Below are 14,461 nucleotides of genomic sequence, written 5' to 3'. Positions count from 1 at the left end.
ATTACTTTAGGTTGATCTGGCAGTAGATTATTTTCCTGGAGTTAGGTAGCATTTTAAAACTGCAAAGGATTAGACAGACGCAATCAGTTCAAATATTTGTCCAGCCATTGAAAGGAGAAGCCTCACTTCCGCCTGCGATGAGGCTTTGGAAATCTCCATATCCATAATTGTTCAACAGCTAAGTGAAGATTGCACATTGATTACCCTTTCAGTTGCCTTTAAGCAGCTTATATGAAATGTTAAATTCTCAGTTGCCTAAAATCCCTACTTTTTAATTTGTTCTCTGACTTGTATGCAGCAAGGTAAATCTTTGGGAGTTTATATGCACACAGGCGCACATGCATGCACATCCACACCCTCATCAGAACCAGGTCCTTCCAAATCTGAATTACGCTGAGCAGATTTTAGAAAGGTACAAGTGGAACAGGAACAGTCATTCCCATTAATCTTCACAAGGACACAAAAAGAAAAATAACGGACTGCCTGTTTCCTCTAGTCAAATTATGGCTATGCAGCTTATCACAAAGCATCTGATTTTCTGTTCCTTTATTTAAAGCTGAAAAGCTTTATTTAAAGCTGATTCCACTGACTCCCTCATATTTTGAGATCCTCAGAAAACTTAGGATAATCACTTACTTCAGAAATAGTATATTTATTCCTCCTTCATACTTCTAAAATCATTGCCCTTTCCATTCTTCTGAAATTAGCTTTTGAGTGTTCAAAAGAATATAGAGAGCTTTGTGAAATAACTACAAAGAATGGGCATTTTAAAAGAGTACTTGGATCTGTGTACCAAAACTGTGAATCCCCAGCAAATGTCACAAGGCTCTGGGGTCGTATCAGCAGACCGGGAGAGCCGTCGTGCTTGACTTCACCACAGGGTCTGTCTTGATGCCAGGCCTTTGCTTATGGGATTTGCTCCAGGCCTGGACATATATTTAACAATGCACATAGAGATGACAGGGACTCACAGAAGCTGGAGCGGAACTTCACTATTTGTGAACAGCAACACAGCCCAGGGTTTGTTTTGGGGTTCAGACGGGCCCACGGCTTTTGTGATGGTGTTGCTGAGTTCCATCTCCAGACTAATATTTACGATGATTGCTTTTTTTCCCCAAATATTACAACTTCAAAGAAGGTTTTAGCTACCTTTGTGCAAATCATATGTTTGCTTTTGTTTGTTTGTAATTGTATGGGGGGAGGGGAATGAACCATTTTCAGGGCTAATGGGAGGCTTGAGTGCTTAATTGCCTGTTACGCCATAGCTTCACCTGGCATTTTTGACTAGTAAATTTTAATGCTTCTGTGGTTTTTCATTGGCCTGTATTTTCCATTTCTGCATGTGTCCCATTTGTGCTGGGCACATCAGTTGGTATTTGTAGCAGATCAGCAGCTTCTATGAGCAAGGTATCATTTAACAATATTGACTTACTGCATTAAGAGAAATCCTTTGGGATTTCATTGCTAATGCACTGAGAGCCCATCAGAGCTCCTAGTCTGAAATGACCGGCACATTGTCTGAACACTGATCATCAGGGCATTTTACATACAACCCCCCGTGGAGGAATACAGTTCTTTATGTACTTTTGCATTCCTGGGGATACAGGGGAGCAGAGCACTGTGGAAAGTTTGAGCCATTCTTCTGCAACCTGTGTCATCACTTGAAAAGGACCCACTTGAGAACTATGTTTGAAGACACCAGGTTTATGACTCCTCTACAGACAGTGCCAATAATAGTATGGGGATATTTGACTAAATCATTTCAAAGCTCATAGAGATACCATGATGGGTTTCCACTGTGTTTTCTTTCCCTACATGATAGGCAGACATGCATACTCTCTGTGAAGTTCAAACAGGCACTTGACAAGGTTGGGTACCAGTCAGTTTAAAGATAAATGAGGCCTCACCTTCTCACACAGTGGAATAATTTATTTTCACATGGCTCATAACACAAATTATTTATAGCTATGGAAAGAAAAATAGTGGGGATATAAACTTGGTGCAATTTCTGTGAACCAGTTAGACGTGATACGGTTGGATACTGCTCTCTTCCAAGTGAAATGCAGCAATGCACTGCTCTCCATAGAGTGAAATAATTTTTACATGCCCAGCAATGCACTGCTCTCCATAGAGTGAAATAATTTTTACATGCCTTGTCAGTCTCGCTATGGCCGTGGAAAGAAATATAATGAAAGCAGAGACATTGGTACTGTTTGTGTTGCTTAGAATGTTTTTGCAGCTAACAGTTTTGACCTCTATTCTGTTTTGATGGTCCTGGTTTCAAAAGGCCACGTCATGTTTTCCAGCTAGAAGAAATGAATAAATACTTTCTTTTCCTGTGGACTCTCCCAGGTTTTACCCAGATCCTGGTTCAGAATTACTCCAAAGAATTGCTGGTGTAAAACTGATATGCTGCATTGTCAGTGGAATTACAATGATTAACAACTTCAAATCTACCTTCTGAGGCCAGGAGGGTTTCATTTTTGTCCCTCATGGTCTTCAGAGACCCTGAAAAGAAAGTTAGTGAGACTGGAATTTGGAATTTAACATGTGAAATCCAGGGGCCATCGTTTAAAACATCAGTCCTTACTTCAGAATGGTGTTTGACAGGCTACAAGTAATATCTGCTTCAAGCGGTCTCAGGCAGCAGAGCAGCCCAAAGGTCATGTTGTTCTTATCATGGGTAAAAGAGATCTTCATGATGGATGACTACTCAGTGTGCTTATGATGCATAATATATTAGTAATTTTAATTCACAATTCCATTTGTCCAACAGTTTTGTCCGGGCAAGCTAAACTCTACTTAGGTACACCTGTGCTGTGCAAAAGGATGGGACTGTTGTGGTAGTCCATCATAAGACCTGCAAGGCAGTCCCAGTTGCACATACTGGAGCTGAGAGGAATCACTTCTGCAAATGGAAATGCCAGCCTGAAGGAATTGGGCCAAGTCTTGTGTTTTCACTGCTGATCTTGACCTGTGCTGGTGATGACAGCTGAGACCAAATGGGCTGCCTCCAGTCCCATAGTATTATGTAGAGCAGCCCTCAGTATGTTCTTCACCAGCTTTATCAGATTGGGAGCCTAAGGTTTTCTGTTCCTGGCTAGCCTAATCACCAAAACTGGAGGACCACAGACAACAAACACGACTCCTGGTTTCAGATCATTCGGAGAACTTTATTACCCGAGACATAAAGATTTGAGCTGGTTTTGTGCAAAGCACTCAGGGCATAATACCACCACAGCTGCTACCTACCATTTTACCCTTGTGTTTTTAATAGGACTGAATGCAAAAGCCACTCCTCTGCAGAACCAGACACAAAAGTAATAAGCAGTAGTATTAGTTCAGAGGGTCTCAGAGCAAATACGCTTTCTCTTTGCCACAAATGCTACTCATAAGCAACCCTTTATAACAATATACATTGTTCTTGCTTATTTAACTAGTTCATTCTCCTGAGCATATTTCTGTCAATGTCAGTGCAGCAAAGTGCCGTTTAGAAAAGAGGGCTGAATTTGCCTCTCAGCTATTAGAATTTCTAGATTTACCACCTCACTCCTCCTGCTGCTGTTTATATTTTACATGCAGAAACATGGTAAGAGCCATACTACTCTCCCATGTTTGTAATCATATGTTTTCAAAAATGAATGAATGACGTCCACTAAAAGTCATCCTAAATTCAAATCATTTTTAAATGTGCCCTTCATTCACCAGAATCATGCTGTCTTTGATAAATTTCCATCTCCACATATTAGCTCTTTTGGCACCTAGCTTTGCATTTTGCAAGATTTGCTTTTTAAATGGCGAGCTGTTACCTTGAAGTTTCAAAGCTTCTACAGCAAGAGGCTTTTCAACAGGAAACATCACTCTCCACTTGGTTTTCCGAGAGATCTTATTTTCACTTCCAGAAGTGGGCAGCCAAGGCTCTATGTCATATTACTTATTCAGTGTATACATCCCAAAAAAAGAGCTATTTTTTGGCACTGTTCTTCTCCTGAAAAAAAAAAAAGTTCTTTTTCAAATAAATGTGGGTCCATGGTTTTATAAAGGAGGGGGTTGGGGGGAGCGTGGAAAGGTGCCCTGTATTTCAAATGAGGTTCTGTGACCTATTATATACTTATTGCACAAGTTTTTATGGGTTGGAAAAGGGACTGGTCATTCCAGTTCTTCAACACCTTTGAGAGAAGTTATAAGGTGGAGGAAGTAGAATCACCAGTCTGAAATTCAGAACAGAGGTCTTATCAAGTTCATCAATGTGCTTTGTAATCATTATTTAAAGTAAGAGCCGTTGATCCCATCTTCCATACATATATATGGCTTTCAGATAAAGGCAATAGGGGTTCAGCCTTCAGAACAACTGAAGAAGCAACATTTCACATGCACTTGCAGTTGCTCTTCTATTATATCAAATCAAGAAAACTAGACATGAAAATGGGTATTCAGTGACACTGTGTTCATAATGGACAAACTAGCATATAATGCTAATTCCAAACAAATGTATCCCTACATTTGTTTATGTAGGGATAATGGAAGTATTTTTCAGAATTCAAATACGTTTTACTTCGTGTTTGTTGTTATTTCAATTTTTCATGTGTTCTTGGGTTTTGATAGTTCCTGTGTGAGGTAAGGGATTCACATCTTACACAGGCTGAAGTCTTCTGTCAAGCAGACCACTACATCTACAAAGAAGCTTCCCTGAATGTTCTTTAACATCAAAGTGCCTCAGCCTGGGTCATCTGGTGGTTCCAGTTCTGAGAGAAATACCTCTGTCTCCAGAACAACTCAGCCCATAGCTCTTTTGTAAGCCCTGCAAGAAAGGTTTGGGAAGGGATATATCTGACCAACCTGATCCCTAACAGAGACAGCAGCCTCCTTGGGGACCTGAGTAAACTCCTGTACTCCTGCCCTGAACTACTGAATTGCTGTCATGAACTAAATTTTTGCCCATTCATTCTTTGCAGACATTGATGAGTGTTTGGTAAACAACGGTGGCTGTGACCATTTCTGCCGAAACACGGTTGGAAGCTTTGAGTGCAGCTGCCAGAAAGGCTATAAACTGCTCACAGATGAACGGACCTGCCAAGGTAATACTTAATTTATTTTACTCTTTGTATAATGAGGATGTTATTTTCAGTTGATTTTTTTTTTTTGTATTTAAGTCATTTGTACTACAGGTTTTAATCATACTGTCATAGAAAGTAAAGTTAGAAAAGACCTACCAGATTTCCATTTCCTGAGGTTGGGTTAGAAGATTTTTGGAAATGTCTTGTTTCAATGTTTTTAGTAGTAGGAATGCCAGTGTCCTGCTGAAGTGCGAAAATCCACGTGGTGTAGTGGAATAGCCTCAGGCAAAGAGCCTTATGTTCAAATCCTCTAATTTGCTATGATCTGAATGGGACAGAGGCTCATCTTATTTACACTGGAGTCACTTAGAGTAACTTACTGGAATAGAGCATTTACAACATTTAAACTGAAAAAGGCATCTAATTTGTGAGCTCACCTTTGCCCGACCAAGTCTGTTTGTGGAGGGATAATGGAGGTGTTTTGTGAGAATTCAAATTAAGTGTGTTTTACATCGTTTGCTGTGCGTGTCATGATTTGTTATCTAAGTCATATGATGTTACATATTCTGTGACTAATTATGTGCATAACCATTTCCAACTTAAGTACTAACCATGTACCTTTGGAGAAATGACACTTTAAGCATTTGAGCTCTGTAACTTTATTCTTTAAAAGCCTCCTAGAAAAGGCTAGAAAGATGAGCATGCATCAGGAGAGAGAGAAGGAGAAGAAGGACGTATTCAATTAAAATTTTGTGTAGGAATTGCCTTTTCATTACTACATAATTATTTGCATGGGTTTTGAGCACCTAAGAGTTGTGAAGTCCAAAGCACCATTAGTATTTTAAAGCTTCTTTGTTCATCAACAAAAGAGAAGCCAAGGTCTGAAGATATGTATGTCATTCAAAAAATTTTCCACTGCATCTCATCAGTTACTTCCATCATCTGAGAAGCCTACTCCACCCTGACTGTGTGATTAGACACAAAGAAGTCAGTGCAAGGTTGGTTTCAAGCTGGAACAGGGTGGGAAGAGCACAGTTAGTGCCACGTGGCTAGGCAGAAATAATATTGTCGGATCCTGTCAGACAAGGGTAAGTTGTCAGGTTTTGATGTACCTGCTAAAAATAGGGACAACATGTTAAAAAGAAACATTCCCTTCATGATGTATGTAGAGATAGTTAGGAATACTTTCTGGTTCATGTATTTCGTGTGTCGTGACATGCTCTCACTGTGGTTGAGTCAGAGGTTTCACCACTGAAGTAATTGTAATTACACCAGTGAAAAACTCAAGGGAAAAGTCAAGCCCTGCATTCTTGTTAGTCAAGAGCTGGAGCAAAATTTGTTTCTTCATTATGCAAAGTCTTATAATAGACTTTGAAAGCTACCGATAAATAATCAGATATCTATCATGATAACGGGAAACCAGAAGCAGCTCTGTAAACGTTGTTCAACTGAGTTTTGTTTCTTCATGTGCGTGGGCTACTGAATAAGTGAGTTGCTGGTAACAGTACATACCCTGCAAGGAATGAAGCAGTAGCTGATCTTCTCCTCTCCCTCGTGGGATCGGAAATGGAAATATAAACATGATCTGGCCATCTGACTTCTTCCATTGTCAGTGAGCAAGGGCAGGTACTCTTTCTGCCTCTACGTGGTACTTTGATTCATCAGCTGTAGCTTATCTGTTGCTATAACAGACAGATTAGTGCAAACCCAGAGAATTTTTGGGCTGGAGAAATTCCTCTGGTCCCAGAAACTCATACTGTGAACTCGTAACTCATTCTTCAAGCTGTGAAATGGGGAGGACAAAGCTATTTCCTATTTGAAGTCTGAGGTATTTGGGCCCCAGAGACTGATGACAGTAAACATGGTATGATGCCTGCTTTGTGGAGGGAGCACTGTGATCATGTAGTTCCTGTCTGCAGCTGAAGGTGATAATTGGTGACTCATGCAGTCAGTAGCCTGCTAATAAAGAAGGAAAGTGAATATAGACCAAGAAATCACTGGTGTATGAATCACCTGTGCTTTGCTTCTTCCTCTGCAAAAAGAATGTAGTTAGTGGAAGTGGATATAGTTATTAATGTCAGGTCTGACAGAAAAATGTGGTTTGGAGTTAGTGACTGCTGGAATATAAATCATCCATGGGTTTTTTTGGTAACAGCCAGTCAACACTGACCATAGAACATTATTGAGAGATTCAGGGAAATTTATTTTGGGCATATTAGCCTTCCCAATGCATGAAAGAGAAAAGTCTAATTTGTATTTACAAAAGATGCTGTTGTTCATGTTACATCTGTTGTTTTGATTCATAATAGAGTTTCTATGACTTATGATCTTGCTGTCAACATTGCCTTTGTCCTCTGGTTTTCATTTTTAAATTAAAGATTTCCTTCAGTTATGAATCAGCACGTTTACCAAATACTCATTTAGGACCTTAGAATTCTACACTGTTTGGGGCCGAGTCCTACTTAGGTTCAGGTGGCCTTCCTAGTGTTTAGGGAGTTCATCTCCAAGTGAGTTCATCACTAACATCAAGGAACAGATTCTGCTAACCTTAGGCAAAATGCCTGTGGAGACAGCTGGTAAGCTTGCCCTTTTACAATTTGCAGAACCCCTGGATAAGTCTGTGACTGTGTCTGATTCACAGGAAAGAATCAGTGAAGAAGAACAAAGCCACAGAGATACAGCTCATGTTAGCAACATTTTTCAAGCGGTTGAAAAATACAAGTAAGCTGCTGCTGCATAACTTTCTTCATATGATCATTAACTTCAACACAAGGCAATTTTACATGTTTCAATAAAAAGGTTCCTTCATATTCCCTGTGAAATTCTGAGGTTGTCCCACCTCACCTCATTTCCTTCATGTCCTTTCATTGTAGACCTCAGAGCCGGCTTTAAGATTGCAGGGAAATTGTATCAAAGTCTCAGACTTTGTTCTGGTTGTTTGCACAGCTCCCACCCCGTCGTACCAAGTGCCTTACACGCATTCAGCCTCTCTGTGAAGAGGAAAGTATTTCTCTCTCAGTTTTTCAGGCAGGAAGGGTGAAGCCAAATATAGCAGCTTGCCTAAGATCACATATATGAATGCCTGGACCGCCTGGAGAATAAACGTCCAGTTTTTGTGAATCTGCCCTCTGTGAATCTGCCCATGACAAGAATTTTTTTTTCTCCTGCATTTGTGCTCATACCCTGATAGGAAAATTCATCGGTTTTCAGGAACTCTGAAGTTTGCTGCTCACTTGGTGCCACTAGCTAGCCATCCTGCATGTAGAATGCTTGTGTAAGCAGCCCTTGTGTTTGTAAAGGGCATTAAAATGTTCTGCATTTGTCTGTTTACAGCTAAACCATTTTTAGCCCTGGCTGCAAAGAAAAGCATTGTCAATCACAGATTACTTCTGCTAGGGAGTGGTTCTCACGATGTGGCTCCTTGTTAGACAAGGAGAATGTGGGGGTTTCCCTTCCTTTCCCCTCCCCTGCATTCCAGCCATTTAAAAGGGAACTTATTTGTAACCCAGAAGGTGAAGAAGCCACACTGCCCTGCCGGTGATATTGTGGAGACTGATTCTGCTTTCCCAGAGTCTCTCTTATCATGCAAACTTAAAAATAGATTTTTTTCTCTTTCAACGGTGAAATCATTGTATGACAATACCAAACCCATCTATTCTGTATTATTTTAACAGGTTCCTTAAGTCTAAGGTATTGTAAATTTTTTGATACAGGAAGAAACGGTTGGATCTATTTGTATAAACCTAGCAAAAGAGGCTTGCATCTCCTTTGAGCACGTAATACAAATAACATAGCTGTATTTATAGCAAGGAGAGCTTGTGTTTCTAACCTTTGTGGTAATTAACAGCAGGACAACAACTCAGATTAGTTTTAGAACCACATCAGCAACAATACAGCAAGCAAGACTGTTTAAAGCTGCAATGAATGTGTGTAAGCACAGACATAATTACCTTAATCCTCAGCCAATATGAGTTTTAAAGCCAGTTAACTTAATTGCTTATTCAGTTTCTGTTTGTTGTGCAGTGATCTCGAAAAAAATTCAACAATAAGCAGTCTCTCTGCTCCACTCAAGTTCAAGCTTCATTAAGCACCCAGAAAAATGTGTGAAATTCTATCATAAATAATTTTCTCTTCGTGCTGTAGGAATTGCCTTTTGCAAAGCAAGACAAGGAGAGACAGCACATGCATTTGTTGTAACTCTCTCCAGGGAGTGGTACAGTTGGACAGATGAGTTACATTCAGAAAAAGTGATTTTAGTGGGAACATCCAGTGATCGATATGTAATACTTTGGTCTGCTAAATGTATACTCCCGCTCTCTGCCCCTCTCTGCCTCTGTCCAAAATACAGCCAAATCCTCCTATGCTGAGGAATTTAAAACTTTTGCAGGGGGCAGTTCAAGGCATTTGCATCATTCTGGTCCACTTACAGCCTCCAAAGCAGGCTTAAGTGGGGCTTGGTGATTGCTAGATCTCACAGACGTGATGTTTAGCCATGATGAAGTCTGCCCAAGCAGCCTTTTCATGAACCATTTGAATTGATACAGCCACTGTAAAAGGAAAAAACTCCGCCAGGCGAAAGTACCTCTGGGGCATGCGGAATACTTGCATGGGTCTGGCATTTTTGGGGCTTCTTTAAGGCCATGTGTTCACAAACAGTAGGTGACAGTATTTTTTAATTGCTTTGATGTATTGCCTGTTTGACTATTGGTTATTCTTTACTACCTTCCTACCAGATTTTAAATGAATGCAATTGACTCTTTTGTAACCAGGCGCTGGAATACAGGGCCTCGTAGTCTGCTGTTGGTAGTGCCGGTGTCTGTCCAAAGCATATTCAGTGATGCAGGTTTATACAACAGGAAGTCCCAAACAGAATTTGCCCCCCTAGCTTCATGATGTATCGAATTTTCCCTCTAGTGATTTTCTGTGGGCACATCTTGATAGAGGTTTGGGGTTTTTTAACACTACAAAGCTATCCAATAGAAGTCCAAGCATAGCTGATTTGAGGTGTTTTTTTCCTTCCATTACAAGAGAAAGACATGAACATACCACTATCATATTTGTGTATTCGGACTTTTCTTTCTCTCTTTTAAAACAAATGTGTTTCTTACATGCCCCACTGTATCCCCACTACCTCTCTCCTCAGCTTCACTTCCAGGCAAGCGTTCCTCAAAAACTTGATGCTCATAGAGTGGAGCAACTGGAGGTAATGGCTAGAGCCAAGGATACTGTGAGCAGATATTGAGGCTGTTTTCTTAGTAACTCTGCCAGCATATTGCAATGCTGAACTGCAGAATGCCTCCAACCTTGTCCAGCTCTGTTTTTTTGTTTCTCAGGTTGTCTCTGAGCAGACTTGATGAGTGCCCCAACTCTTGCCATCCACAGCTGGGTTTTACTTATGATCTGAAATAAGATTTGAACCCAGCCTCAGGCCTTCTGTGTTAACCTACTGCACCGCAGAACTGTAATCCATGCAATCCTAAAATAATACTGGTAAATGAGAAACTGGCCGTTCTTTACTGCCAAATAGGTCTTCATTCCAGAGAGTTTGATGTGATTAGGCCTAGCTGACCCTATGATCGATCTGTTGGTAGAGGGATGCTTTACATAGGGCTCCCAATGCATAATTGTCAAGAGGAGCCTTCTTTCATTCCAGAATGAGAGAAAAATAGCACCTTGAAAAATACAGTAACTGTCTATGATCCAAGGATCCTACAGGCCTGGTCTTGAAACATTGCCATATTAACTGGATATGTAATCCCTTCTCATAACATCCACCTTTTCACTTATTTGTACAAAATATGTACTATTAGCCTTCCAAGGGCAAGATTTGAATCTCCCAGCATGGTATCTCCATTTTGAAAATGGGTATGAAATGAGGGATTAATCATACAGGGAAGGACAGATAGAAAGTGTTTGTGGGAATTATTTTTGGCCTAAAGAAGCCCACAAAGATTAGCTACAAAGATCTCACTATACTCTTCTGTATGGAACCATTGATGATAAATATGGCTGCACAGGACCAGCTTAATCCGAAATAAATCAGTGCATCCAGGCCGGCAGCACTGAATCACCAGACATCCTTGACATAGAGTGACCAAATTAAAAAATAAAAAAGAGGCCGAAGAGGTTTGCACCCTTGGGTTACATGACAGTGAGCTGCCACCCACATTTGATCATGTAACCCAGTAAAGCAAATGGCCTTGTCCCAATCACATAACCTGAGGAAGGTCTCAGGATGAGGATACACCCCTTGCATTGATTTGTATAGGACACAGTCACCCATCTTAGATTACTTAACTAAATGCATGAGTAGAGATCAGGGCTGGAGCATCTGTCCCTCTCTCCCTCTCGTTGCATCGTGAAAACAGAGAATAGGGAGAATCCCATGTCCTGTGTCCCAGGAATCCTGAGGAAATTCCTTGGAATAGCAGGACAGGAAAATTTTATGTCCTGGTTCTCCGAGCCAAGCCAAGCTATCTTTTTGCCTTACTGCTACTCCCCGAACTCTTCTTGCTCTGAGTTATAGCTGAGTATACCCTAGTGCTGTCCTAGAGGCAGTGAGCTGTGAGAAATGTTAAATGGGTACAGCTGCACCATACAGCAGTAAAGAGACTGATTAAACCCTTCAGCTAATCCGTATTAGTGCTAGAACTAATGTTTCATGTAAGTCAGTTTAAAAGACAACGGGTGAGGCCCAGACCCCTCAGATTCAATGCATTAACATTATGATTTGGCCAACTTTCCAGTGAAAAATGACGGAAAGTTTTGTTGTTGGTCTACCCCCTCCCTTTTCTCCCCCCATTAAATACATAAAAGAAGCAAACGGTCAATAAAAGTAACATTATTTAGCCTTCCCCTTCTTTCTGGAGTGGCAATAACATACAGCTTCACAGCCCAGTGAGACGGTATAAAGAGGACACCAGCAGAAATTTTACATCTTGGTGTGGGGTTTTCTTCTTAATATTTAAAATACATTTTTACCTGAATGCACACAAACCTGTCATTGAGGTTGTTACCCTCGTGGTCAGGACTGGGCTGTAGCGGGTGGAGAGCGTTAGCAAGCCATCAGGGTGCTGCTGCCTGCGTCCGTGCGAGGGAGGTAGCAGCGGGGATCGCGGAGCGCGTCTGCTGTCTGGAGTGAGGAGCAAGCAGGCTTACGAGTCCCCTCACTGCCTTTTGCCTGAGTTTGCATGTGCATTTGCTGTAAGTTTGAGGTCTTCAGCAGTCAGAGAAAATACCCAGGGCTTCGTTTTACTCTCACTTATATCCGGGAGAAGGCTACTGTATTCAGCAGAGTTACAGTGCTATCACACTAAGGAAACCTGGCTCGTCTTTATTATCTTACACTGCTTGAGCAGGGTGAGTCAGTGCCAGTGCAGGGGAGATTAATGAGAGAGAAAGGGATGAAGGGACTCAAGCCATTCCCCTATCAGTACTCATTTGTATGATACGCGTGAAGGAGAGTGATTTTGCCTTGATACACTCATACACTCATCCACATCAGTTAGGCGTGCTGTAAGATATATAATACCTTGATTTGATATAGGCTGATTTTCAGCCAGTCCAGCTGAGTGTGGCCCAGTATGTTTAATTGTGTGGACACTTGGTATATAAACAACAGTGCTGGGTCAGCTGGCAATGTAGCTCAAGAACCAGGAAGAATTGGTGGTGCACTGGAGGAGATACTGGGAGCTGCTTGTGGAAATCAGACTAGCTTACAGAAAGAAAATTCAGGATGATTTCTCTGTCACTGATGATGTTCATTCCCTATGCAGATTTTCTCTAAGGCATTCTGTGTCACTGAGCCTTACAAAAATATCTTGCTTATGACAAGCACCATATTGCTTCTAGCATCAGATTAAAAAAATACTCCGCTGGGAAGCAACATGTTACACTGTCAATAAAAGCAATACTTTTCAAATCCTTTCTGTTACACATGGTGCTCACTCTTAGTGTCAGTGAGATTGTGAATAGTGGTACAGTCTGCCTCTGTGAGAAAAAAAGGGCTGCAGGATCATACCCAGAAACAATAAATGCCCCAGGCATGAAGTAAAAACAGCTCTAGCCAGTACAAGTTGTTTGCCAAGTGATAGTTATCTCCCATGTTGGTTGTAGCAATTAAGTCTGCTGAAACATGAAAACAAATACAACCTCCCCACCTCCATTTCTCCTCTCTGCAGCACAGTGTTATCATAAGTTAAAGGCGAATTTTCTTTGGTTGCTGCTCCTTGGAAGGACAATCTAGGTTTTAAATCAATTTCTAATGGGATAAGACCTAATGTGGGGAGGGCAGATGGGACAGATTATTCCACCTCTATTTTCCCATGAAGCTTCTGACATGGGCTACTGTTGGAAGTAAGACACTAGATTAGTTTGACCTCAGGTCTCATTCAGTATGGTAGCTCTTATATTCCTATGTTAAACTCTATAAAGTGTACTGCTATCAAATTGCTTTTTACAGCTCTGTCTGGCCCCCTCCCCTTGATGATGTGTGTGGGAAGCCAAGCAAAACATTCCATTAGTGTTTAGAAAGAGAATTTGAGATATATTTTCAGTTGATGCTGCAGGATTTATGATGTGTATAGTGCAGAAATTATTTTACTGATGAGAATCATGTTATGTATTAATGAATTACCAGGATATGAGTCAGCCTTGGAATAGTTTGAGCAGGAAGGTAGTATTCTTCCACAAACAATAATCTGTTGATAAATAGTGCTGAAAGCTGTAATTCAGTAGGAATTGTTTTTAAAGAGAACCAGAGAAGGACTATATGTATATATGTTGTCCGCTATTGCAGTGGTGCACATTGAGATAATGCCACATTACTGCACTCAATCACTTAATCACATTGATTAAGGTTAGATATCCTTTACACAAAGTGCTACACAGAATTGCAAAAAAATGACAACCCTATCCCAAATATTCAGAAGAGTTTTATTTTCCTGTGCTTGCATCTACCCTTTTGGGCCTTTTAAAAGTGCCCTGTTTTGTTCTAATGAGAATAAAAGCCTAACCTGTTGAAGCGAAGGGGTGTGATTTTCTTCCAGTAGCCATGTTATGAACTGCTACTACTCGTTTTGATAACTTGGAGATGAAGCCTTAGTTAGGACAGGTGAGATGAAAACAAAAATCTAAGCTCAAATATTAAGAGGCAGTGGAATGGAGGAGTATCTTTTGGGGTTTTGCTGGGTGGAGTTTTTCTGATGCATATTTGCAAAACGTTTCTGTTAGTGTTTCCAGAGGGATACCTGCTGTTTCTCGAATCCACGGAGGCCAGCCTTTCTGGGCAGAGTTTTTAAGCAAGCCTTTGAGGCAGAGCAAGAGAACAGCAATTCTTTTGTATATTCAGTGGCCACTGTCTTCAGCAAGAGCTTGAAGTAAGCTGGGAATGCACAGTCAGGTCC

At 40.9% G+C, this 14,461-nt stretch overlaps 1 protein-coding gene across 1 annotated transcript in view; it reads left to right on the top strand.

The window, feature by feature from the left end:
• The window catches only part of SCUBE1 (signal peptide, CUB domain, EGF-like 1), a 210,529-nt gene that overhangs the window by 154,390 nt on the left and 41,678 nt on the right, over nt 1-14,461 (top strand). The window contains exon 9 of the mRNA XM_010563586.1: nt 4,956-5,078. Within this exon, the coding sequence (XP_010561888.1) occupies nt 4,956-5,078 (123 nt within the window). The remainder of the gene's footprint in view (nt 1-4,955; nt 5,079-14,461) is intronic.

Source organism: Haliaeetus leucocephalus, unplaced genomic scaffold (genome assembly GCF_000737465.1).
Source record: "Haliaeetus leucocephalus isolate CR32 unplaced genomic scaffold, Haliaeetus_leucocephalus-4.0 Scaffold170, whole genome shotgun sequence".
Lineage (NCBI taxonomy): Eukaryota > Metazoa > Chordata > Aves > Accipitriformes > Accipitridae > Haliaeetus > Haliaeetus leucocephalus.
The sequence above is the reverse complement of the archived record's forward strand: the minus strand, read 5'-3'. Positions and strand labels throughout refer to the sequence as shown.